General features: G+C 46.1%; 1 protein-coding gene across 2 annotated transcripts; it reads right to left on the reverse strand.

The window, feature by feature from the left end:
- Window positions 1–6297: 6297 nt before the first annotated feature.
- On the reverse strand, window positions 6298–25856 carry GMPPA (GDP-mannose pyrophosphorylase A). Of its 2 annotated transcripts, XM_083727509.1 has the most exons (12): window positions 25395–25855; window positions 24517–24614; window positions 23580–23683; window positions 22690–22882; window positions 21640–21699; window positions 21180–21310; window positions 20494–20628; window positions 13344–13441; window positions 11682–11728; window positions 11401–11493; window positions 8934–9102; window positions 6298–8782 (listed from the first exon to the last, which is right to left on the reverse strand). In XM_083727509.1, exons 1-12 carry the CDS (start codon window positions 25432–25434, stop codon window positions 8682–8684), a joined length of 1269 nt encoding a protein of 422 aa, XP_083583635.1. In that variant the 5' UTR covers window positions 25435–25855; the 3' UTR covers window positions 6298–8681. The 2 variants fall into 2 exon arrangements, with proteins under 2 accessions (XP_083583635.1, XP_083583636.1); XM_083727510.1 differs by lacking the exon at window positions 11401–11493 and having other exon boundaries at window positions 25395–25856.
- Between the last annotated feature and the right edge of the window lie 2028 nt (window positions 25857–27884).

The following is a 27884-nucleotide window of genomic DNA, read 5'->3' on the forward strand; positions in this document are numbered from 1 at the left end:
CATTAGCATAAAGGGAGCATAAGGAAAATAAGCAGAGGCTGGGATATTTCTTTTCTTTGTTGGGGCTCCTATTTCAGGCTATCAGTTTTAAATGGTAAATTTCCTTGCAGTATTGTTTTGCATTTCGAGTTAAAAGCTGAAGGTTGCATTTCTGCTTGCTGATGCCTTTTGTTAAAGCTCGGTGTTTTATAAATTGAACCTAGGCAGACAGAAATAAGCACCACCATGTTCAATGGAGCTTGCACCCTGGAAACTGTGCATAAAATTGCAGTCACCTTGATCCTAGTAAATTGTGTATGATGCTGTGTACAACTCCTCTTTCCTCTTTTGTAAACTCTCTCTCTCTCTCTCTGGACCCACACAGCTGCCTTAACTTTTGGACTGTAGCTATTGTGATGACCTCCTGCACTTCTAAATTTCCCACAAAGCCTGCAAGCCTATGCATGTGGCCTTCTATTTGCTTGACAACACCCCCTCCTAAATTCTGGTGCAAGTACTTATCAGGCCTCAGCGGGACGAGGTTTTGGCAGAGAAGTGAAAGGGGAACCTGCAATGTGCGGAATGAAGTTGGGATCTGATGGAAGGGTCCTTGCTGAGCTCCCCCCAATCATCAGTGCTACAGCTATTATACTTGTCCTGCCATCCTTTCATGCAACCTGCCCACTTAGCATGCAGAGGGGTGCCTGTCCCAGAGACACCAGCCTCACACGGGACATCACGCACTGTCTTTGTGCAGCAGCCAAGGCAGCACTCAGCTCCAAGGACATCATCTCCTCCAGACACTAGGCAAGGGCATTTGTCTCTTTATATTGCACCCAGGTGGGGGAAGAAACAGCCCTACACACTGCTATGCCCTCTGCTGGGAGATTCTGGGGTTGGCGTCATGCTTCTCCCCTCCCGGCTCAACTTGTGCCCCTCACTGCCCCTGCAGCCTCTGCTGGGCATTCCCAGGCTACGCTGAACCTTGATGCTTTCCCCTGCAAACAATCACAGCGTGGAAAGAGTTTGCAAAGAAGCAAAGCAACAAATTGCTCTGGACAGCTCCCTGTACATTGTCCCCAAATCCTAGCACAATACACGTAAAGTGGCAGGTTTTTTCCTCCATGATAATTAATCCAGAATAACTCCCATCCCCTGGTTTTATACTCTCAATCACTCACATGAGTTTGAAATCTCCAATTTTACTGAAAAGCATATGCTCAAAGGATGGGAAAATCCTTTAGCACTCTTTTACTCACTTCGATTGTGGGTATGACGGGCTGGTTAAAGTGTGTAAAGGGGTGACTAATCTGTATTGAGATTTGGGGCTATGTCCCTGAGGAAGGATGTGCGCCCTTGTCTCTCATTCTGGACAGCATGTTCCAGTGGCGGCCCTGGCCAGAAAATTGTCACACAGAGGATGACCAGGGGAGGGTCAAGAAGCAGCAAGGTTGTCTGCAGGTGTGTTCTATGCGTGAGCAAGAGAGAGAGAGAGAGAGAGAGAGAGAGAGAGAGAGAGAGAGAAGCAGGGCGGTTGTGCCAGGCGAGTGTAAGTAAAATTCAATACTCAACAGGAAATCCAATGTTTAGCAAATTGGCAGTGAAAAAGCTTGCTATGGTGGCAGCGCCCTCTGCTGGTGTGCAGAGCAGTCCTGGAAGCCCAAATCCAGCCCACAGCTAGCACTGAGCCTAAGGGGGAAAGGAGCAGATAGCTAGGAACAAGCTAACCATAAAGTAAGGTTACCAGATGTTCCCGGGGACAGTCCCCAGATTTACAAATCAGTCCCCATACAAAATCAATTGAAGTTCAAAAGTGTCCCCAGATTCATTGAAAAAAATCTGGTAACCTAGCCATAAAGGCAAAGCCTGTTGGGGCTTGTGTTGCTTAAGACCTAAATTTGCCTGGAGCTCTTTGCCAGAGGTCATGAAAACAACCCCCCTGAGCAAGGGCACGTGATTTGGGAACAAGATCAGGCTTAAATTAAGGTGCTGGCTGAAGGGGCAGCAATAATTTTATCAGGATTCACAGGTTGGGGAGCATCTTAGGCCGAAGGGCCTTCTTTCTTCTTGTTCCCATACACCCCTTGCTGTTTGGAGGACCTTTTCCAGCCTGAGATCCGCATTCCTTCCTGGAAAATCGTTCAAGGGCAACTTGCCACAGGTGGGCAGAGGCAAAAAGCAGGTGAAGCAACACATTCAGACATTACCTTTGCACTCTAAGCTAGTTTCCTCTTCACATGCTCTTTTCTGTCCTCCATCCAGGCATTCTGTCTCGGGCCAGAAAAAAAACCCCCACAGGATGCAAAACAGGTCCAGGGAACAGTGTGGCCCGAAGAGAGTTTCAAGCACCAGACTGAGAGGGCTGGAGGGCGGCACTGGGCTCCTGCGCCTGAGGTTCCCCACTCCTGTGCCAATAGCACATGGTGATGGCAGTGGTGCCTAGCAGCCAGCGAAGGCTTTAACTGATTGAATAAGACCCCATAAGGATCTGTTAAAGCCTAAGTTGGGAGGAAATCTGTTTTTCATTAACAAATAATTTTATTTATTTATTCTTAATTAATTTTTTTTAAGGCCACCTTTCACCCTAAAGTCCCAGGATGGGTTATGGCAATTTAGGAGACAATACTTAAAGAGTTTTTTAAACTTACAATTAGAAAAATTAGGGTGGCTCTTGAAACTTGGTGTGTTTGGCAAGTGTGACATGATACCCTTCCTTGCTTTCTCTTGAAGCTGGAGGAAAGTGAATGAAATGAAGAAGCACCATCTCACAGTCCAGCTCCCCAGTTCTGATGGGATAAAGCGAAACTGAAGTCGTGAGAAACCCATGCAATCATGCCTCTTCCACCTTGCTCTTTTCTGCTAGAAGTATTTAAACCATGTCTATGCTCTCCTCTAAGCGAGACTGACTCCACTGGTGAGGTACTGGTGAGGTCCACCATTCAACTCTCCCATTTTGTGGCAGGGAGAAATTCACAAACAAAACCCAGTTCACATGAAAGGTCATTGCAGTTTTCTGAGCATGACCCCTGCAGCCTCTTTACCGAGAGCGCTCAGTGCTTTTAACAGTTGCACAAGAGACAGGAATTCAAGAGCGCAATCTTTGCTGGCACAGAGAAGTAGCAACGAGGAAAGCTTCACCTATTGAATTTCTGCCTGCAAACCATCTCCAGCAGCTGCTCAGGCCACAGCAAGGCAATTCAGTCACGCACCAGCAAATCATGTTACGGCATTCGGCTCCCAGCATGACGATGGTACCAGCAGCCAGGCATAGACTCAGAGCTGGACTAATGGATTCTTGCACATCTAATGTGATTTCCGGGCTGCATTTCTCCTCCACTGCTCCCACCCTCAGCTCCACCCTTTGCACAAGCGGAAAACCAATACTGTATCTTAAGTTCAGCAAAGGAGGAAATAAATGGCTCAGCCTGCTGGGCACTGCAGCTCCTATTCCATGCAGACCCAAATCAAGAGCCCGGTCTACCTTCCCCAAGCAATGCCTCTGTACTCATCCATATAGTGCCCCCTACTGGAAGACTCTGGTATTGCCCTTTAGTCCTAATCCTTCCCCAACACAGCCATCCTCTTTCCAAATCTTGCAATTTTCACCATATTATCTTCCCAAGAGGCAGAATTCTTAAAAGTTGCTTTGAATTTGACATGGAAAAAACATCCCCTTTGCTATGGGAATCCCACCTCCAGTTTTTAATTTAGATTTACTTAAACATGACAACAAGTCACGAGACACTATTGGAGCAACTCTAGCCTCTGAGAGCTGGACCATAAAGAAGGCTGATCGCCGAAGAATTGATGCTTTTGAATTATGGTGCTGGAGGAGACTCTTGAGAGTCCCATGGACTGCAAGAAGATCAAACCTATCCATTCTGAAGGAAATCAGCCCTGAGTGCTCACTGGAAGGACAGATCCTGAAACTGAGGCTCCAATACTTTGGCCACCTCATGAGAAGAGAAGACTCCCTGGGAAAGACCCTGATGTTGGGAAAGTTGGAGGGCACAAGGAGAAGGGGATGACAGAGGATGAGATGGTTGGATAGTGTTCTCGAAGCTACCAGCATGAGTCTGACCAAACTGCGAGAAGCAGTGGAAGACAGGAGTGCCTGGCGTGCTCTGGTCCATGGGGTCACGAAGAGTCAGACACGACTAAACAACAACAACAGCCTCTGAATAGGCATAGAAACACTGACAAAACTGGCTTGACAAGGTCAGATACGCACACACAAATAACTTGGCAGCCCACAAAAAGGGGGCCTGTGAATGCGGCAGGACCTTAAAAATGTATTTGAAGACTGCAGTTCAAAGCCACAGTCCAGTCCACCTTACCCACAACCATGATTAACTACTGACTTTTTAAAAATTGCACCTGGTTCCTCTCATTATAAAGTTCAGAGCAGTTTACAAGAAGAAGCTCTCACCCAGGCACGGGCAGGTCCCATCTCAAAGCACAGTCATTACTGGAAAGCGGTGGCAGGCAGGCATTTTTGGAAATCGTGCCAGAAATCAAAGCCACATCTTTGGCGTAGTTTTGATGCTAGTCCAGTCCTGTGCAACTTGCGATCCACCAAGCTGAATGTCTACCAGAGGCTCAGGGCATTTCCTGTTTTGGTTGCCTGCCTGAGTCTGCAAAAGCAAAGCTGGTTGTTGAGCACCTGATTTCAGAATCAAAGCATTTGAGTTGGAAGGGGGATTAGATCAACCCTCTGAGCAGATCAGGAATCTTGGAACTATAGCAGCCCTGAAAGATGGCCATCCTGCCTCTCCTTAAAATTCTGAGTGTGCCACAGTACAATGCCAGATGGGCTAAGTTTGCCTTGGTTGGTCACGAGCAGAACAGGCCTACTCTAGTCAACACAGCATTGGGGCAGGATGGCAGGGGAGGTGGACAGACAGCAGGCCTCTGTGCCACATATTATCTGTGCTGTGGAAGCTGTGACCCTCTCAGACATTGTTGGACTACAACTTTCCTCAGCCCCAACCACTATGGCTAATAGTCAGGAAAGATGGGAGATGGGGGTGGGTGGGTCATGGGTTAGCTATCCCTGGTATGTATTTTGACTTCCATAATTCACACAGGACCCACACGGTTGCTTTTTCTGTGCCGTTGTAATGTTAAAATAGTGAGCTGGCCAGGATTCTGGAGGGCCTGTGTCCCTTTCCCCAGCCCAGCTTGGGGTGGAACCTCTTCATCATGACCAGAGGTGGCAGAAACGCCAGCCAAGAGATCAGCAGCTGCTGTTGTCCACTCCGTCACCTGCTTGCCCTCTCCTTATGGAGAGCAAAAACTGAGCAGTGCTTTTGTTTGAAGGGTCTGTCCAGCTTCCTCAGTGGCCTCCTGCTGGTCTTGGGGCCCTGGCAAAAATCCTCCCTTGCTGCCTTCTGGAGCCAGCCACAGACTTGCCAGTTGGCATGCCTAGGGCCAGTCTGCTTGACTGTTGTCTTTAAATGGAATTCTGTACTCTTAGCGAGTCAAGTATGTAAAGCTGAGGCTATTTTCTCCCAAATGTACTTTGTTGCACTTATCAACACTGCATTTCATTACCCAACTCTCCCACTGCTATAAGATCCCCGTGGAACTCCTTACAATCTGCTTTAGATTTAACTACCTTGAATAATTTATCATCTGCAAATTTTGCTGCTTTCCCGTTCAATCCCTTTTCCAGCTCATTAATGAATATGTTAAAAAGCACGGCCCCATTATAGATCCTTGAGGCTCCCTGCGGTTTCTCTCTTTCCACTGTGCAAATTGACCATTTATGCCTACCTGCTATTTCCTATCACTCAGCCACTTGCTAATCTACAAAAGGATGTCTCTGCTTATGCCACGACTACTTAACCTTTTGCAGGAGCCTTTGATTGGGGACTTTACAACCTGTGTTATAAAAAGGTCTAATTACATAAATCTTTACTCCGTTTACTTACTGACATTCTCTCTCTCTCTCGATTTTTTTGCGGAGTTGGGAGGTAGGCTAGCATTTCTCTTGCATGTCTGATTCTGTTCCTGAAATAGTATCTGCTGCATGTATATATAAAAGCAACCAACTTTCCATTTCTCTCTAGCATTACCAAGAAACAGAAGCCAGGGTGGTTCCGCTGGACAGAACAAGCTGCCTGACATGCAGGACACATCTCAGAGAAAGGGGGGCCTGGATCCGTCCCTCAGCCCAGCCAAGGATGGTGTTTTGAACAACACCTGCACTTTGAATCCTAGCAGTATGCAACACATTTTACAATCCTCATCCTCTTCTTCATCCTCACAACCCACCCATCCTACTTTACAGAAAGCTGCAGCTCAAGAATAATATATATTTAAATATGATCTCTTTATTTCATTTTTTAATGGAAGAAGCTGCAAGTAAAAAACAAGCAGATAAAATAGACACACCAATGCAGCCAGCCCTCCTCCCAGACAGCAACAAAATGCTGAATTGCTAATGCCTTTATTAGTATGAATTTTACCCAGGTCACAATCTAATGGGGGCAGGAGAAATACAAATTAGAAAGGGATCTGCAGCCACAGAATATGTCCTTTGCAATGTTAAGATGCACAGAGAGGCAATAGATCCTGTTTCAAATAACCCTCACCCCTACACCACTACCTGCTGGAGTTGGGTCAGCTGTTTCCTCTGATGCTTTTACCAGTTCACTGTAGGGTCCTAATTCCTGAACTTGGCAAGGGAGAGTGGCAGCAGACCTTAGCCAGTCTTTAGACCTTGGAAAGGAAACTTGCTGTGAGTTGCTTTGGAAACTGAACATCCTCTATAGCTGTTTACATTGATGTTTACGCCCATGTTCCAACATGTTCTCAAAGTGCTTCACAAACAGCAAGAATGTAAACAAATAACCCTCCTCTCTGGTGCTGAATTATATCAGGAGCAGGGATTTCACCTCCCTTAGGTGCAGCTTAGTGCATCCCCCAACACCCAGGCCCCGAGTTGGAATCCTGCCATTAAGGCAAGGAAAACAGGTTAGCGGAACCTAATCAGATCAGGGCACTTTGTATCAATAGAGGAACATTTGACCCTCCAACTGTTGTTGGATTCCAGCTCCCATTACTCCTAGCAAGCAAGACCCAGGGTCAGAGGTGATGAGAGATCAAGTCCAGCATCACCCAGAGGGCTGCCAGTTCTTCACCTCTGCAAGAGACAACCCCTCTCCTTGCAACCTCAGCCCTTGTACATGGAAAGGTAAAGCCTGAGGGCAAATGAACCGCAACAGCAGTGAGGGAGTTTGCATGTGCCAGAGTCCCTGTTGCATCTCATCTCCGGAGCTCCTTGCTCAATGCAGGCTCCTGTTCCAGCCCTTGTGGAAAGCTGTTCCCATTAGCTTAAAAACTAACAGACTCAAGCACTTTCCTCAACATGCACTCACTCTAACAAGCTGCAGTTGATCCCTCAACCAATATCTACTCATTCGTCTTGGAGCTTTAAAATCAAAGCTCCAGTTTGCAGCAGAGGTTAAGCTATGCAGTAAGTTTGTCCTCCCGCCCCCCCCCCCCCGCCCCCACCACGCTGCTGCCCACTCAAATTGCTTCTAGGCTCCACCACCCAGTTTCTGGAAGAAACATGAGGCTGCGTGCACATACTATGGGGCAGCTGCTTGGCAAATAGATTAGAGCATGTCTCCGTGGCAGATCCCCACAATCCCAGTTTGGTGCCTTTGTGCACAAGCAGGAAAATGATACACACTGCCATACAGTGGTACCTCAGGTTAAGTACTTAATTCATTCCGGAGGTCCGTACTTAACCTGAAACTGTTCTTAACCTGAAGCACCACTTTAGCTAATGGGGCCTCCTGCTGCCGCCGGAGCACAATTTCTGTTCTCATCCTGAAGCAAAGTTCTTAACCTGAAGCACTATTTCTGGGTTAGCAGAGTCTGTAACCTCAAGCGTATGTAACCTGAAGTGTATGTAACCTGAGGTACCACTGTACTAAGGGGAATCAGGAAAAATGCACTGCAGCTAGTGGAAGTGTGGGGTGCTGAACGAATGCATCCGAGGCCCAAATGGCATGCAGGTGTACCCCTGGGTCCTTCAGTGGCCTAGGTCAGGGGTAGGGAACCCTCCAGGTATCTCTATCCCTTGGGACTCTTCCCACAGCACACCAGCCTTGCTCTGCTCTCTCCACCAGCACATTTCGCCAGCTGGAATAGGTCCTTTGACTGCGATGCTGCCTCTTCCTTGCCTTGATAAAGGCAGGCGTGTGTACTGTATATGAAAACCTCTTACTGCGTGGCTGGAATACAAAAGGCAAGACTCTGTTGCCCCACCCACTTTGGGCTCCAGCACCCCACCCATTGGCATACGGCCCCCGTAAGACTGCACATGAGAGAATGCAGCCCTCGGGTTTAATAAAGGCTCCCCAGCATATCCACACATCCTTTCCTTGCCACGTGCCTTTGGCTGGTAGCAAGGCAGCACTGCGGCCTCGGGATGAGGTGGCCTCCTGCTTCCAGGAAAGGTTCTGCAGCAGCTGAAGAAGGAGTAGGCAAGCCACCTGACATAGCAGCAGCCCAAGAGGGAAGCTCACATCCCCCATCCTGCTGCTTCCATGAACAGACCTGGAGGGAAGTCTGTGGTGACCCATGCTAGGTCCAAAGAGGCCATGGCTTGAGGGTGGGGGCAGCATCCGGGGCTTCCTTCTGTTCCGCCACCTGGGGGCAACTGGAGGTTCCCCTCCTGCCTGCCACCTTCAGAGAATGATTTGATTCTTGAAGCTGCGGCTCAGTTCCTTGTGGGGCAGAACGATGGAGTTGAGGATGACAACTTCGGCAGGGATGGTCACGTTGCAGCCTGTCGAGGAGGGAGCAGCAAGAGGCATCAGCAAGTGGGTGGGTGAGAGGGAAAATGCAGCCAACACAAAAGAGAGAAGCGAAGGAGAGTATTCTTCTTCTTTTGCTGGGAGGTACAGGGGAAAGAGAGTTTAAAGTGGGCAGACGCTTACCCAGAATGGTGATGGATGGGGTGAGGCGGCCATCCCGAAAGAGAGTCTCGCTGTCAATCTTTGCGTAAGGATCGTTAGGGTTGGGGTCGCTGGGAGTACCCTCTACGCGAGCCCAGCGTCCAATGGTGCTATCCCAGCCCACAATGCTGTTGAGCACACATGTATGGTCCTGGGAAAAGAGGACAGGAAAGAAAGAACAGGCACTAACATTGGGGTGGGGAACCACCAGCCCTTGGGCCAATCCTGGCCTGCCAAGGGTTCCCATTTGGCCCACAAGGCCATTGTCCTCCAAACCACACCCACCTGTGATGTCAGATGAAGGAGGGCAGGACCTTCTCCTTTAAGTGAGAGGACAAAGGAGCCTGTACAAGTCTGGCTTTTTCTTCCTCTCCCCCACCATTTCCTACTTAAAGGAGAAGCCAACGGCTCTAATAGAGTTCCTGCATTCCTGGTAGGTTGCAGGTGGCATCACCCTGGGATTCAGCAATCTTGCCATGGATGCTACTAAGACTGGTGTTAATCCTTCAGACAGGCCAGGACGTAAATGGTGCTTATAAAACACTTAAAAGGGAAGTGGAGATCACTGTGGGGAAATCTGAAGTGTAGCTTTTCCCAGACACTCATCAAACTTTCTTTTCCACTTTTAACAACCCCAGCTACTGGCTCAATTGATTTTCTACAAGAACAAACAACTCCTCTATTTATTCAGGAACTTTGTAGAGCTGTTAAACAAGGATTACTGGAGGCATGTGTGGAGGAGCACTTTCAGCGTTTAAAAGCCGCACCATAAAAATATCAAAACTGCCCTCCAAAACACAGGGCCAAATTAGAAGCGGTGTTAAATGCATCTCTGCATTTAATGTGCACTTTTAAAAAACAGAGTTTATCGAGACAGAGGGAGAGTTTGACCTTCTCCATCCCCTGCTGTGGTCGTGATGGAAATGGCACCTCCCAAACTGCCCCGCTTTCCCTCCCAGTGCAAAGAGCAGCTGTGGAAGAGTGGGTTTTTTCATCATGGCCACAGCAGGGGGGGAAAGAGCTCCACTTCCCTGCCTGCCACAATGCCAATAACCATTATTACACCCCCTTACCATGGATATTTTCATTTTCTTTTTTTTAAGCACATGATAAATGCAAACACACACTTAACTTCTCATCTACTCTGGCCCTTAATGAAGGAGTAAATCTGATTCAATTCAGCAGGACATATTTCATGCTTACGATTGTACTGCACATTTAATGGAAAATGCATGGAAGAAGCTGCTTTGTACCACATCAGGCCACTGATCCAGCTATTGTCTGACTAGCAACCCCTCTTCAGAATTTCAGTCAGGACATCTGTAGCCTCCAAGATTCTGGGTACTTTTAGAGCTGGGACATACCAAGAAAATAAAGGGGGAGGATATAGGGCACCAATAATTCCCTCTCCTAAATTCCTAATAGCCCCGCTAATTTTTTTTAAGAAATGATGCAGCACTACAGATTTACAAGTCTTTTACATTTCTCATGAATCCACAGCTTCAGCTGCATTTGTATGTTTTCATTGATAATACATAAATGAAATTACCTCTGTAAGTGGGGGCCAGACCTGGCAGGGGAATACCAGACTTTGCAGTGCACTACTGCCACCTGCAGGGCATTAGCAAAACAACGAGAAGCAAAGCAAGAGCTGTCCTAAGCCAAAAACAGCCTCCTGCCTCTGATCAGAGATGTAACTTCTGAGGTCCTCCAGATATTCTCCAATGACAACTCCCACCATCCTTGACCACTGACCATGCTGGCTGTGGCTGATGGGGTTCCTGAAAACATCTGGATGGCCACAGATCCCCACCCCTGGATTAGAGTAACAAAGTGTTAACCCCATCCAGCAGCAGTAGTACAATGATCCTACCATTGTGTAAAACGTGGGTGATGGTGGGCTGAGCCTACACGCAGTGCCAAAATAATTAAGTAAAAAGTGCAGTTTGCAGTGGGGTGGGGAGAAAATAATAAAAACGTTCCTAAAATTCCTAGGCATCTCTGCAGGGACCTCGTTGCTGGCTGTCACTTTTAAACAAGCATTTTAAACGGTTTCAGGCGCACTCCTACATTTAGTGGAGGGATGGTGGGTCTCTAAAATCGGGGAGGGAGGAATCAAATCAAAATGGCACAACTGGACAATGGGGAGGAAGCCCTATCAAAGTGATGTCACAGACAACATCCAATGGGTGGGCTGCAACACCCATACAACCACAGTCATGGCTGCAACAGGTAGCACCAGCTGGAGCAGAAAGGAAGTGATTTTTTCCCCCTGTGATGAAACACCACTGTTTGAATTCTGCTTTGTGGAAAAGGTGTCTCGATCCCAAGCAACAAATGAGCAATAAAACCACACATTTGTTATACTAAGAACAATAGTCTGAGTAGTCCCCTAAGGTGATGCAAGACATTAGAACTTGACCCATTGGAACTTCGGAGCAATACCTACCTGGAGAGAAGCCCCATGCAGAATAATGGACTCACGAACACGCACGCCAGCGCCAATCGTCACCCCCTTCCCGATGGACACGTTGGGACCTAGCTACAGGGAAAAGGCACAGGGTGGTCAGTGGCCCAGCGCAGGCCAATAGCCCCCTTCATCTGTATGCTCTCTTAAGTCCAGGGTATGTTCAGGGGCCCAGAGATTAAGCCAAAATGCACAGCTCCTTAAAATCTATCCCCACACATGCTGGAGCCAGGCACAGAATACACCTTGCCCATTACACTTACCACAGCGCTGGCATCCACCGAGGCTGCAGGATGGATATAAACATTCCCTGCATAGAAAAGAAGCAGCAACAGAGTTAGTTCTTCTCCTTACTCCACAATGGAGAAGATTCATTGCCACCCCTCTGAAAGCATCACTGCAGAGATTCTGCTTGTCTACAACAATGCGGGTTTCCAGCAGCAATGCGGAATACCTCTGTGCACAGCAGACTCGGTAAAGCAAATAACACTAACACACACTGCAGCCTAGATTGGTAGAGACTCCTTTCAAAGACAGATAGCTGCCTTGCCATAGGAGCTTGGGACAAACTAAAGAGAGACCATATAATGTATATAATTTTCTGTTTTACAATTCAGAATACTCATTTTAACATCCTTAATATATCAATGACTTCCCTTCTTCTCTTTCCAAGGTTCATTTTGCATATAATAAATCCCTGCATATTTTACAAAAACTAAACCATTCAGTATTCCATTATTACATCCATCAAAACTTATTTACACAGTTGAATTTATCTTAATGCTGCCAACGTTTTCAAGTGTACACAATTTCCCCATATATTCAATGAACGTTTTCCAATTTTCTCTAAATGTATGTTCTTCTTGTTCTCTTATTCTATATGTTAAGTCTGCAAGCTGCGCAGCTTGAAAACTAAAGAAGACTCAAACCAAGCACAATTATGGGGAGAGAAGGAATGCTCTTGTTAAAACTGATGGTTTTCTAATAATTCCAGTGTAAAGCACAAAGGAGCGAGATAGATAAAATTGCTGTGGAGATACAGATGTTTAATTTGTATTCAAGCCCCTTCCTTTGTACTCTTCCTTTGCAATCTCCTCTTTTCTTACTAATTTTTACTGATTTGTCATAACATATAACTATATGAACAATAAAATAACTATACACATAGCACATTTAGTACAAAAACAACAACATAAAATTTGAGATGTGGTTCTACATAGCAAGTTTTTTTAGATGGGTCTATATAACCCAGTGGGGGGGTGAGTCATTGGAGGAGTACTTATATGTCTGTCTGTCTGTCTGTCTGTCTGTCTCTCTCTCTCTCTCTATCTATCTATCTATCTATCTATCTATCTATCTTTCTATGTATTGATGCAGGATTTGGAATTTTAGCTTTGTATTACTGCACTGATTTGCTGTTCTTTGTATTTGTCACAGCCTTCGATGTGAATGATGTGACATTGTTTTATCAAGTATAATTCTGGCAGGCTCTGAAACCAGGTCTAAGTCAGGCACCAGAAGACTAGGTTGCATGAAGTACACAGAAAACAGGCAAACGTTTCCCAATTTAGTAAACCTTTTCAAAAGCAATGCAAAAAGGATAAACACTGAAAGGAGGCACATCACACACTTTGGAGCAGCCTTCCTGAACCTGGTGCCATCTAGAAGCTGTTGGATTACAATTTCCATCATTTCTGACCATTAGCCATGCTGGCTGTGGCTGATGGTAGCTGGAGTCCAGCAATGTGCAGGCATGACCCAAGCCCCTTGGAAACTGTACCACCGATATGGCCTCCACCCAGCAAACCTGTTTTCAGATGCTACGGCCCCTTTATGTTGTGGAACAAAAGCAGAATTATCTCATCCTACCAACATCATGCATTTGTGGTTTCTGTCTCCTATATGTGGAAAGAGGGAGCCAGTACCTCGGATGGTGGGTCCACCAGGTTGGTTCTGGGCAAGTCTTTCTGGGTGGCACTGGCTGTAGCAACTCAGATACAGGCGACTGGCATAGATTGCAGACCTGGCAAAGAGAACAAGCCAGAAATTACACCTGGCACCTGCCTCCAAATGTAGCATCAAGCCCGTGAATGCCTTTGTCCTCTTGAGCTCAAAGGAAAATGACTGAGTGCCTCACCAAAAAAATAAAGCCTATGATCAAAGGAAGAAGAATCCTTTCTTCCTGGGATGGAGCACAGGACATTTTTATCCTGCCTCATTCAGCTGGCAGTATCTTCTGTAAACCCAATTCTGCAACTTCCCAGGGAGTTCAATTTTTCTTGCCTTTCTTTTGAAAAATTGGACTCTGGCCACCATGAGACAGAAACACAAATTCTAAGCTCAAAAGCTAAATTGTGGGAAATTAGAATTGCACTTGTTCTCACTTCCGGTTAGCGCCATCGTCTAATGGCGGGTTTCCCTCGGAGCTCCTGAGGGGAATCGGCTCCGCGGGTTCGGGTCCCGTAGCTACGGCGAAGCAGGGACCCTAAAAAGTCACAGGCACGAAGCCTGTGAACCGGAGACTCGGTGGGCTCCGTTTGCGCCCCCCCCCGAAGTTGCGAAAAAGCCTTTTTAAAGGCTTTGGAACGGCAGCGGGTGTGTGGCGCGGAGCTGAGAGTCGCTTGTACCCAGCCGGCGGAGTGAAGCCGCGTCGCCATTGACGGAGAGCGCTGACTTCTTCTTCTGAATTGGAACAAAAGAATCTACTATCCGTGAGTAGGATAATATCTAAGGACCAATTGGGACTTTAAAATATTTGAATTTGGATGCCGAAACGGAAAAGGTCTAAAGGGAAGTCTACCTTTCCGCTCTGCAGCAAGATCAAAGCAAAGAGCTACTAAGCTTTAACTTTAAAGTGTTCTTTGAAAAATAAACCATCGATCTAAGACTGGGACCCTTCCCCCCCGAAGGCAGGAGTGGGGGGAAGAGACTGTACTTTGAATTGCTTCAAATTTCCTGCCGGTATAGAAGGGGAAAGTTTTTACCGCTGTGCTCAGACCCTGGAGCGGACTGCCGGAGAGGGAAGCTGGCTGTGAACTGTTACAGCGCTAAAGTTACAAAGTTGTATTAAACTGTATTTTAAAAGATACACTCTTGCTAGAACTGATGGGACTTTGTTTCAATCTGGCAAAGACCAATATTGTGGCCTTTTGAGAGTTTCTGTGAGATTTTGAAGACTTTGAGAACTGTCTTGAATGCTTTGGGAATATATTTACATGAAAAGTGTCTCCATTTAAAATTCTAAAGGGAAGATTTGCTACATTCGCCCTCTGGAGGAGTTCGGCTTAACTACAGCTATAGAGTGGAATTTAGCCTGCTGCTGGGAAAAGGGAGATATGACTGTGAGAGTGACCTTGACTGTAAGATACGGTTATGGCAAGTGATCAAGACAAAGGAGAGCCTCAGGAAAAAGCTTTAAGGTCTGGTAAACAATACGGAATTGAGTCTTTTATGAAAAGGAGACCTTCTACATCTGGAGCCCCTGGGGCAGCTGCCACTCCGCAAGAAAAGACAAAAGTTATGTCTGAGGAGGCACTTTCGAAACTACTGGGAAAAATAAATGACTCTTTAGACCAGCTAAAAAAGCAAGGCGCAGAATTAAAAAAACAAGGAGCTGAAACAAGTAAACAAGTTGCTGAAACAAATAAAACAGTAGCAGAGATCTCAGGAAAAATAGACATTAACACTAAAAGTATAATTGAACTTGGAAATAAAGTGAATTCCAACACAGAATATATTGGAAAGTTACTTGAGGAAACATCCACCATTCGGAAGATAGCAGAGGAAGCTAAAGAGATTGCAACCGCAACTGACGAAAGACTGCCACCGGTCATTAAGAAGTTGGGGGACCATGATCTGGCGCTCTCGATGATTGAGATGCAGAGGAAGGAGAGGAATTTAAGGATCAGAGCAATACCCGAGAGTGAAGGAGACAACCTGGTGGATTATCTGACAAAAGAGTTTTCGGAGTTTTGGCAAAAGGATTTAGAGAAGGAAGAATTTAAGATTGAGAGTGCATTTAGACTTGGAATACGGCAAAGAAGGAACAAACCAAGAGATTGTTTGATAACGTTAAGATCAAAAGAAGAGAGGGACAAAATTTTGGATTTGCACTATCAGAGAACTCTACAAATTGAGGATTCCTTTGTGGAAATTTTCAAGGATATTCCGAAGCAAATTTTGGATGCTAGAAGTCAGTTCCGGAGTCTGGTGGTCTTGCTGAAAAGGAACAGTATACCATTCAGGTGGGAATTTCCTCAAGGCTTATCTTTTAAATATAAAGGAAAGAAAAGGAAAATAAAGACAGTGGAAGACAAAGACAAGTTCTTACACCAACACGAAGAAGATCTCCGTAAGGGGGCGGAATCGGGACAAGACTATCCTGGAGGAGGAACTTTGGACAAAGACAACCTACTACATAGACTGAAACCACCGACAGAAGAAGAAGAACTACTAGGAGCGACAGGAGGAGAAGATAAATAGACTGACCATGGCTCTGCAACTTCTAAGCTGGAATTGTAACGGTCTAAACATCCCCCGAAAGAGAAAAAACGTTTTTCACATATTAAAAAAAGAACAATTGGACTTGATTTGCCTACAAGAAACTCACGTGACGAGGTTACACAGGAAACTACTTATCAATAAAAGATTGGGACAAGAATTTATCTCATCAGATAAAGTTAAAAAAAGAGGAGTGGTAATATATGCAAAGGAAAAACTACAACCGAAATTAAAATTTAAAGATGACCAAGGAAGATATTTGGCAATTGAAATTCAAGTTCAAGGAGAGAAATTTTTGATCGTAGGAATTTATGCACCAAACGAGGGGAAAGTTGAATTTTTTAAGAAGTTGCATGAGACACTGATGGACTATATGGACACAAACTTAATATTGATGGGAGATATGAACGGTGTAGTATCGACTAACATGGACAAATCTCAAAGACAGGTAATCACAAAAGATGGAAGACTGCCAAAAATCTTTTTTGAAATGACTGACAGTATGGATTTAGTGGACATTTGGAGAACAACACACCCACTTGAAAGAGAGGGAACTTTCTACTCTGAAGCTAAAATGACATGGACTAGAATTGACCAAATATGGATTACTAGAGGAATGGCACCTAGGATAAAAAAAGTTGAAATCTGCCCAAAGACTTGCTCCGACCACAACGCAGTAAAGATGGTGATGAAGCTAACAACAACTGGTACCTTTAGATGGAGGATGAATGACACCTTATTTAGAGATGAACGAGTTTGCAAAAAGGCTCAGAAGACTTTAAAGGATTATTTTGAAATTAACATGAGGACCAATATAGAAAAGAGAATTATCTGGGACGCAAGCAAAGCAGTGATGAGAGGATTCTTGATACAACAGAATGCAATTAAAAAGAAAAGCCAGAACGAAAAAAGAGAGAAAATTTTGGAAAAAATAAAAGAAGGGGAAAGGAAATTGAGATCAAAGCCAAAATCACAGGACATTCTGAAAGAAATTAAATTATATCAGACACAATATATGGAGCTGATGAACCAAGAAATAGAATGGAAAATTAAGCAAATGAGACAGAAGACGTTTGAATCAGCTGATAAATGTGGTAAACTGCTGGCTTGGCAGATAAAGAAGAGACAAAAATTAAATATTGTTACAAAGTTAGAAGTGGAGGGAAAGATTATTTATAAACCAACAGAAATCAGGGATTGCTTCCAGAAACATTTTAGACAACTGTATAAACAAGGTCCTCAAAGTGATACGGATATAGAACAGTTTTTGGAGAAAAATGGATTGAAAAAGATCTCTCAGGAAAGTAAAAGGATTTTGAACCAGAAAATAACAGAGCAAGAAATAGAAGGTGCCATCCAAAATATGGCACTGGGCAAATCTCCAGGACCGGACGGATTGACTTCTAAATATTATAAGATCTTGAAAGAATGGCTAATACAACCTTTGAAAGAAATTTGTAACGAAATTTTGGAGGGAAAGAAGGCACCAGATACGTGGAAAGAGGCTTTTATCACTCTTATACCAAAGACTGAGACAGAAAAGACTCAACTCAAAAACTACCGCCCAATCTCCTTATTAAATGTGGATTACAAAATTTTTGCTGATATTTTAGCGAAAAGACTGAAAGTAGTTTTGATGGAGGAGATACATAGGGACCAAGCAGGCTTTCTTCCGAGAAGACATTTGTCAGATAATGTAAGAAATATAGTTGACATATTGGAAAAATTGGAAGTGAATACTAACACTAAAGCTGTTTTGATATTCGTGGACGCTGAGAAAGCCTTTGATAATATTTCATGGAGTTTTATGATAAAAAACCTTCGGGGGATGGGGGTAGGCCAAGAGTTTGAAAATGGTATAAGTGCGATATACTCTGAACAAAAAGCAAAACTAATTGTGAATAATGTGGTTACAGAAGAAATTCCTATTGAAAAAGGGACACGTCAGGGATGCCCAATCTCTCCATTACTTTTTATATCGGTCCTGGAGGTCCTGTTGAACATGATCAGAAAGGACCAGCTGGTTAAAGGAATACAGGTCGGAGCCAAACAATATAAATTGAGAGCCTTTGCAGATGATTTAGTACTTACATTGCAAGAGCCGGAATCTAGTACCAAAAGAGTATTAGAACTAATTCAAGAGTTTGGTCAAGTAGCAGGATTTAAATTAAATAAGTTTAAAACGAAGGTTTTGGAGAAAAATTTAACAACATTGGAGAAAGTAAAGTTTCAGAGTGAGACAGGGCTAACTGTGGTTAAGAAAGTGAAATATTTGGGGATAAATATGACATCTAAAAATCTGAATTTATTTAAAGATAATTATGAGAAAACTTGGGCGGAGGTAAAAAAAGATTTAGAAATTTGGTCAAATATGAAGCTTTCCTTGTTGGGTCGAATTTCAGTTATAAAAATGAATGTATTGCCTAGAATGTTGTTTTTGTTCCAAACATTGCAAATAGTGGATAAGATGGATTGTTTTAAGAAATGGCAGAAAGATATTTCTAAGTTTGTCTGGCAGGGCAAGAAGCCTAGAATAAAATTTAAGATATTAACTGATTCGAAAGAAAGGGGCGGATTTGCCCTGCCAGACTTTAAATTGTATTATGAATCAGCAGCTTTTTGCTGGTTGAAAGAATGGCTACTTCTAGAAAATTCTGATGTTTTGGATTTAGAAGGTTATGACAATCTTTTTGGATGGCATGCATACCTGTGGTACGACAAGGCAAAAGTTCATAAAGGTTTTAAAAATCATATTGTCAGAAAAGCATTATATAATGTCTGGATTAGATATAAAGATTTGTTGGAAAGTAAAACTCCAAGGTGGTTGTCGCCAATGGAGGCAAAAGCCATTAAAAAACTAAACATGGAGGTTAACTGGCCGAGATATTGGGAAATTTTGGAACAAGAAGGAGACAGACTGAAATTGCAAAGTTTTGAGAAGTTAAAAGGGAAAGTGAGAGATTGGCTGCATTATTATCAGATAATGGAAGCTTTTAAACTAGACAGGAAAGTCGGCTTCCAGGTGGAAAAATCAAAACTAGAAACTGAATTGCTAGAACCTAGTACTAAGAACTTGTCAAAAATGTATAACTTGCTGTTGAAATGGAATACACAAGATGAAATGGTTAAATCTGCAATGATTAAATGGGCGCAGGATATTGGCCATGACATAATGTTTGCTGACTGGGAAAAGTTATGGACCACCGGGATGAAATTTACGGCATGTAGTGCCTTGAGAGAAAATATTATGAAAATGATTTATAGGTGGTACATAACCCCAGTCAAGCTTGCAAAAATTTATCATTCGCCCGAGAACAAATGTTGGAAGTGTAAAGAAAGGGAGGGAACATTCTTCCACCTTTGGTGGACGTGCCCAAGGATTAAGGCTTTCTGGGAACTGATCTATAATGAACTGAAAAAAGTACTTAGGTACACTTTCCCTAAGAAACCAGAGGCCTTTCTCCTGGGCATAGTCGGCCAATTGGTTGTAAAGAAGGATAGAACCTTTTTTATGTATGCTACAACTGCAGCAAGAATTCTTATAGCAAAGTATTGGAAGACACAAGATTTACCCACCGTGGAAGAGTGGCAGATGAAAGTGATGGACTACATGGGCTTGGCAGAGATGACGAGCAGAATTCGAGACCAGGGAAGAGCAACGGCGGAAGAAGATTGGAAAAAATTTAAAGACTATTTAAAGAAATATTCTAAAATCAGTGAATGCTAGATTGATGTTGAATGAGAAAAATAGGGGTTAACAGCGATAATGGTTAAGTGGAAGAATCTGAACAATTTGTATAATCAATTTGAAAAAAAGGGAGGGATTTGCTAATTAACTATTTCGACATGAGAATGCAGAAAGGGGAGGTATGAGGAAGTCGGGAGAGTAAGGACCATGAAATTAAGAGCCTGAAATTATACGTGTTGTATGTTTTCTTTATTGTCTTGTCTCTTTTGTTATGGATGGAAAACTAAATAAAAATCATTTCGAAAAAAAAATAGAATTGCACTTGTTCTGCTTCAGGGATCTACATATTTATTAGTTTGGATCCCTGCCCCCTGCCAATTTTGGGACAACACTTGAGAAAAGAGAAAGAGGGAGGAATATAGAGTCTGGATCCACACATACGAGAGCAAGGGTGGAGGACTTGTGCTCCCGACCCAATGTTGTTTGATTCAAACGCCCATCAGCCTCAGCCAGCATGGCCAATGCTCAGGGATGATGGGAGCTGGAATCCAGCAACCTCTGGAAGGCCACAAATTCCTCATGCCTGGGCTCGTGGCTACAGAACAATAGTCATGGAGGAAGAAAGAGGCTGTGATCAGGGTCCATGGTCAGCCCCCCCCAACCCATCCATTTCCCAATATAAGAAATAACTCTCAGGAGTTTCTCTTTGGCTTTTGCATTGTCACCATATTCTTATGGTCCCCCGCCTCCAAAAAAAGCATGCAGGTATCTGCTTAAGGTAAGATAAGCTCAGATCCACAGAGAAAAATTTGATTCGGTGTTTGGTTATCTCATAGGCAGGCTTACAACCACTTCCCAGGCTTGTACCTCCCTCTACTTCCCCTTACCCAGCGGATTTGATCTGGCTCCAGAACCCCTCCGTCTTGTAGGCAAAGAGGCGTCCCTGCCCGGCAAGGGCTGTGAAGACATCCTGCTCCAGCCTGATGGCTTCAGCTCGTTGCCAGCCATTGGTGTTCTCCTCCCTGTGCGAACAAGGCATACAAAGGGTTAGGGGCCACATGACTCACTGGAAAGATGATGTGTGGCCAGAAAGAAAAGGCATTTCTCTAGGTCAGGGAAAATAACCACTCAAGTACAGCAACAGCAGATCCTTCTGTTACTGAGGATGAGGAACCTGAAGCACTCTGGAGGTGGCTGGACTACAACTCCCATCATCTCTGGCCCTTGGCCATGCTGATTGGACCTGTTGGGAAATGGAGTCCATCCAACAACATCCTGAGGGCCACAGAGGTTTGCCCATCCCTGGGAAGCCAAAAAGCCAGTTCTAAGCCTAAGTGCCCAAGTCCCATGGAGCAGAGAAGCACAAAAGCACTCGGGAGACGAGGAATGCAGGAGGAAGGAGGAGATGGACACTTACCCAAGGCATGCACCCCTAAATGTGGGCAAGGGGTGGCACGAGGAGGAGATGGAAGAGACACAGAGAGAGGGAAGAGAAACAGAAAGAGAGAGAGATGATAAGTGACCAGATGTTGCTCCCAGGAAGCAGGAAGGAACAGCTAAGAAAGAGACTCACAGAAGCAGCTCCTGCTGGTTCCGTTGGAAGACAGCGCCAATGTGATGGAAGATGGCTGGCGTGAACAAGTAGATGCCACAGTTGATGAGCTCGCTGACGAAAGTGCTGGGCTTCTCCACGTAGTGCAGGACCTGGAGAAGGAAGGGGACATGTAGGTGGGGCAGAGAAGGAAGAGTCTTGGGAATTGCACCATCCAGTGCTGGGGATTGCTCTGCTTAAGCCAGGCTCCAGAGAACAGCAGGCAGGAAGGTTGTGCTGGACGGGGTACAGGAATAGGGGAGACTGTGGACAGTCTTGGCTCTTCAACTCCCATCAGCCTCAGCCAGCATGGCCAACACTCAAGGCTGATGGGAGTTGTAGTCGGACAGCCTCTGGAAGGCACAGGTTCCTCAACCCAGGTGGAGCAGCTCTCTACTGGGGCATGCCTGCTGCCCAGTCTTCCCTCCAGTCTTCCACATACCTCATGCGTCTCAGTGTTCGCCACAATGCAGCCATAGTTCAGAGACTGCTTTCTGTTGGCCTAGGGACAAAAAAGAAAAGTGGTCACAGGAACATTACCAGGGGGTGAGAGGGATTAGAGAAGAATTTGCAGGACAGGGTTGCCAGGAGCACTGGGACTGGGATCCTAGCAAGGCAACCATTTTGCATCACAAAGGCTAGGAACCTGCAGCTAGCCCTCAAACTGCGTTCCCAAAGCCGGGGAAGGGGGACCTCTCCATCAGCGACCAAACTCCAGCTCCCACCAGCAAAATCAGTGTGGTCAGGGATGATACGAATGGTAGCCCAGCAAGTATCAAGAGAGCCAAAGGTCCCACAATCCTGTGCCAAGCAGCGCCCTCCTTCCAAGCCCACAGCGCTGTCAGCATGAGAGGCCAGGGCTGTGCCATTTGTAGGATGTGAAACACAAGAGCAGTCAAGTACAACATTCCTAGAGTGAACATGTTTACACATGGGGAAGAATGTTTGTCCAGCCAGCAGGTAAACTTCCTGTTTCCTTCTGGGCTGGGACAGACTTCCTCTGCATGTGACTAGAGGTGGGTGTGGCCTCACCTGTGAAGGTAATGACAAAAGCACAGGGCAGGGCAGCCATCTCTCTCTCTTTTACCACATGCATTGAAGACACAACTTCTACTGAGCGAAATATGCCCTCTTGGCTTCCAGCCAAGAGAGGACAAAGGGACTGTCTTCTTAAGAGATAGATTCAAAGTGTATGCTACTTCATTAAGCTAAGTCTGGCTTCTGGGATCTGATTGTGAACAGAATGTGAGTAAACTCTTTTTATACTTTTGTAAAAGACTGTGTCGTCTCTTCTATTTTATGAGGGAATAAGGGGGAAATACCAGAACAGTTATAGAGGCTTTAGCGAGCCTGAGCAAACGCAGCCGCTGCAAATTTAAAAGAAGGGAATGTTACTCTGCTGAAATTGTGGAACCTGTTAACACAAGTTGGATAAGGATATAATCAGACAATATATCCTCTCCTGCATCCCTGAACATTCCCACACCATTACCGTGGTGCCCAGCATGAGGAAGCTGTCTGGATTGCCAAGTTGCCGGTAGAAGCTGAGCATCTCGCCCAGAGGGAATTCGGAGCAGACGTCAGCGTTCAGCACAAAGAAGGCTTCAGGGTTACCCGAGAGGATCTGGTCCCGGAAGTGGTAGATGCCGCCGCCTGTGCCAAGCGCAGCATATTCCTGCAGATACCTACACAAAACGGGAGGCTGCTAAGGCCCTTCACTGCAGGGGGAAGAATTGCTTGTGCCAAGGTCTACTAGGCCAAATGCGCTTGGCTGTTTCAACAGGTGCATAGGGACCCAGGAAGTTGGCTTAGGCAGAGTCAGGCCATTAGTCCATCGATCGTAATACTGCCTACACTGGCTGGCAGCAAGTGCCCAGGGTTTCAGACAAGAGTTTCTCCCAGCCCTATCTAGAGGTACTAGAGACTGAACCTGGGATCTTCCACATGCAAAGCAGATGCTCTACCAGAGTTACACCCCCCTTTTCCAAAGTCTCTGCAGAATCAGGACCTGAATGGCAGATTGTAAAGATGGAGCCCTTTCCTCTCTCTTTAGCAGTGCTGACTGACTACCCAGGACCAGCCCAAGGCATCTTGCTGTCTAAGACGGAGGACCGAATGGCTCTATCTCACTTCCTCTTCCTCGTTCCTGTTGCACAGCAGCCAAGGATGAGCAAATTATTTTGGTACCTGAGGCAGAAAACCCCCACAAGCACCACCCCTCCTCAACAAAAGCCTCTCCATCATTGCATTTATTATGAAAAAAGTAATCAATGCATTTAAATACCCAAACAATCTGTTGCCCTTTCATGCAACCCAACATCAGCTGCCTGAAGTGGCCGCCTCATTATGTCCAGCGGTTGAGCCAGCACTGTGACCACCCACCTGATGGGTATTTTGAACTCTTGCTGGGCTGACACCAGGAATCGGCTGAGGGCCTCATTGGGCTGATAGAACCCAATCAGGAGAATCTCCTTCATGTTGGGCACCTGCAGAGAAGGGAAAGGAAGATGGAGCAACCACTGATTGGCATATGAAGCCAAGAGCAGGAGAGCTCTTACTTGCTCAATTTATTGCATGTTAGAGCACAAGGCAACATGCTGGACTGAAAATAACCCTGTCAGTTTCACAATGCCACTATACAAATCTATTGGTGCAAGCACAGTTGGAATGCTGTGTACAGTTCTGGTCAGCTCACCTCAAAAGCAATATTTTAAAGTGAGAAAAGGTTCAGAAAAGGACGACCCAAATTACCAAGGGGGTGGAACAACTCCCCTATGAAGAGCGGTTGCAGCGTTAAGGGCCTTTTTTTTCTTTTAGAGGAAAGGCGAATAAGAGGTGAATTGAAATAAGTTTAGAAAATTTTGCACAGCATGGAGAAAGTGGACAGAGAAACATTTTGTAACATATCTTAACACTAAAACTTGTAGACTGGAAGATTCAAGACAGACAAAAGTCCTTCATGCATCACAAAGTTAAAACAACGGTGCTCGCTCCCACAGGAAGCAGTAATAGCCACCAACTTTAAGGCAGGATTAGTCAAATTCATGGAAAAGACATCAAGGACTCCCAGACACAATGGCTGCTGTGTTCTGCCTCTCCTGTCAAGAGACATTATGTCTCTGAATACCAGTTTCTGGGAACCACAGGTGGGCAGAGTGCTGTTGTGTTCATGTCCACCTTGCAGGCTTGTCACAGGCATCTGGTCAGCCACTGGGAGAAGAGGACAGAGGCCCAGATGGGCCACTGGCCTGATCCAGCGGGCTCCTCTGGTGTTTTTATGAACTCCCCTCATGGTGTCAGCTTAATTCCCCTTCCATACCTTAGTGCACGCCTCAATGTGGTGCTGTATCATAGGCACTCCTGCCACAGGGAACAAGGGCTTGGGCACCTCAAAGGACAACGGCCGGAAGCGGGTCCCTGCAAGAGAAAAGGTTACCACAGAATTGTAGGCTGTCGCTCACCAAATTCACAAACGAGACAGGAGACACACAAATCATGGGCTGCCTTGAGAGGAATGGCTGCCACCAGAAGAGGAACAAGGGAAGCCAATGTCACTCTGAGGCTCCTGAAGAGCAGCAGACGACTGAAGCCAAGGCTGAGGAATGGGAGCGACACCAGGTGGGCCAGAGGAGGGGCAGAGAAGGCATATTCATGTGAGAGCAGGGCAGAATTCACCCTTCACATACAGAAAGGGATAAGGAACAAGCAGGCTTCTGAACACACACAGGGTGTCAGTCCCTCACCAAGTTACTATCCCACCTTTCCTCCAGGGAAATCAAGGCGGCATACATGGTTCCCTCCCTCTCCATTTTGTTCTCACAACAACCCTGTGGGATAGGTTAGCAAGTGACTGGACCAAGGTCACCCAGTGAGCTGCATGGAAATTCGAAAACAGGTCTCCCAGGCCTGACGACATAGTCAAGTCCCTCTCGCACACCCACAGCATGTGGGGAACCGGCTTCCAGGAGGAAAGCCTGCCCCCCCTTCTCCTCTCCCTGACCTTAGGACCTTAGACTCAGCTCCTCCGCCCCTCGAGACAGAGGCTCAGGCCACGTCCCTCCGCCTGACCCCGCAAGCCCCATGGGCGCCGCAAGTGGGGCAAGCGAGGGGCGACGGGTCTGCTCTGACGGGCAGGTGCACCGGGCGGGAGGGAAGCAAAGCTCGGCCGGCCGCTTTAGGGTTGCTGGCGGCCCTCACCTTTTTGGGGGCCGCCGATGAGGACCACGGCTTTCAGCATCGCCCTCTTCGTCTGGGGGGCGCGCGGACAGGAAGGCAGGGCGTCCCGCGAAGGATCGCGACGAGAGAGGCAGCCGTGCGCAGCACCGATCCTGCGCCCCCTCCTCGCCGAGTTCTGCTTCCGAGCACGTGAGAATGCCACGTCACCGCTGGCCGGGTCCGCGCAGGGCGGGCCTTGAGCGATCCAGTCGGCGCGTAGCCGCGGGAGAAGCCGGCCGGCCGCGCTGACGCGGATCCTCCCGGATTGGTTGTTTTCGCTGGCCGGGAAGGCTAGGGCGTTTCGGGGTGGGGAGGAAGTTGCAAGCCGTGGGGCGGTTTTGGTCCCTTCCTCGCTGCCCTAAGGGTAGTCCTGCTTTCGGGCTTCTTCCCACAGGTTGAGAGCAGATGGGCCACTGGCCTGCTCCAACAGGACTCGTACGCTGCTTCACTTTGCGCCACCCCATAGCTGTCAACTTTCAGATTTGAAAATAAGGGATCGGCAGCCTCGAAAATAAGGGATCAGCAGCCTCACGTGTCCCGGGGACAGTCTACGGGTTATCTAATAATCCGGGATAGCAGTGGGAAGCAGCGGGAAACGGCGCTGAAATAAGGGAAATTCCCGCAAAAAGGGAAGGTTGACAGCTATGCGGCAGCCTGCCCCAAGCCTGTTTTTGCAAAGCAGGGCAGGAATTGCTGCTCTGCCTGCCCAGGCTAAAAGGGATGGCACTTCGAGGGCGGAACCAAGAATCAGTTCTAGAATCACTATGCGAAGTGATTCTAGAGAGAATGCAGATTACTGAGCATGTGCAGACGGCTTCCTCTCTCCATTTGAGTAAGCGCAGTCAGCTCTCACCATTAATTAGCCACCAATCGGCAGAGCCTGCAAAAACCCCTTTTCGGAAAAGAGCGGCTCCACTTGGGAGCTCTAATGGCAGCCAACCCTATTGGAGCTTGTGTTAATTCCTGCCTTGCTTGCAAAGTACAAGCACATTTTAAGCCAGGTCTGGAATACACAGTGGGTGTGGGGCAGGTGAGTGTGGCTTCTTACTTACTTGCAGGATGATTTGCACTTCTAATTAAAAGAAGGGCTGCTGATTGAGGATCTTTTCTTAAAGCTTTCTGTGGTTTTACAAGCTGAACCTGTGCAGTTAGTTACAAGCAAGCACTACTGAATCCAATGACGCTTAGTCCCAGGAAACTGCATCAAATTGCATCCTAATCCTAATAACTTTTTGCATTATGTTCTATATTGGTGTTTGTTTGTGTTACGATAATCCATGAAGACCAACACATTTGTCTGCCATTTTTTGACTTTTTCTGGGATGTCTTGCTATCGGGGCTGTTGTGATGAGCTGATGTACTTCAAAATTTACCATACACTTGCTGGACTGTGATCCACTACAAGATGCTCATTTGTAGAAAGCACTCTGCACATACCCAGAAGCACTCTTCATTACTATTCCCTAGTACATGCTTTAGTGTTGAGTCCTGCCAGGCATGGCATCATTTGTGAGAGACAGACATACAGCGTTGTGTGCTGTTGTAATGTGAATAAGATGAGCAGCTGTGCAGCCCAAACAATCCCTGATATGGTCAGGAAGGACTATTTATATCTCCAGAACAGCTTGCTTGGGGGGCAGGGGAAAGGGGTCCTGCAGTGCCTTTTAGTGCATGCAGGAGGCAGCGTTGCCAAGGGAATAAGGGCAAAATCCTGGTTCCAGAACTTACTCAGAAGAACTACATTTCAGGAAACACAATGTGAGAGGAGAAGAGACCAAACTGTTCAGTTCAGCCAGGTACCCAGAATGAAGACCCCCGAGCTAATGTTCTCTGCAGGGAAAGGTTGAAAAGATTACTGGATGTCATCCAAGCAACGATACAAATATGGAACAGGAACACAAGTAGTCTTTTGTACCTGAAGCTGGGTGATTACATGGTCCTGGGAGAGAGGAAGGACTTTGTGGGATAAGATTATTATTTCTTTTTTTAGCAGGACCCATTAGGGGACCAGATAGACTCACGGGGCCTTCTAGTCTGCAGCAATCCTAGGAATCATCTGCACTTCCATTTGTGCTAAAGCATAGGCCTGTGATTTCCAGGCCTGTGTCGGAGCAGGGGTTTTTTGTCTGGCCCCTCTGTTTACCACTGAACTGGAGCAAACTGCATGGATTGCTGTTTGTTCGGATTTAGCAGTAAACATGGTTTTCCTGGGGAAAGTGGTGGGACAAACTAAAACCCCATTCAGACCCAGACCTAGAAATTACAAACCAGTGCCTAGATAACGTGGGACAGACAAAAGTTTGGATGAGCCCCTATTCTCTGAACCAACAGAACCTTCTCGTTGACTTTAGGTTTTATCTGAGAAAGAAAAAAAGCTAGAAACTCTTCCCACACTCCACCTTTGCAGCACACAAATGAGATTTCCAGGATTTTAATTTCCTGCTGATAAATTGCATGTAGCACACACAAGTC

The sequence above is a fragment of the Podarcis gaigeae genome (genome assembly GCF_964106915.1).
Source record: "Podarcis gaigeae genome assembly, chromosome: 1".
Taxonomy (NCBI): Eukaryota; Metazoa; Chordata; class Lepidosauria; order Squamata; family Lacertidae; genus Podarcis; species Podarcis gaigeae.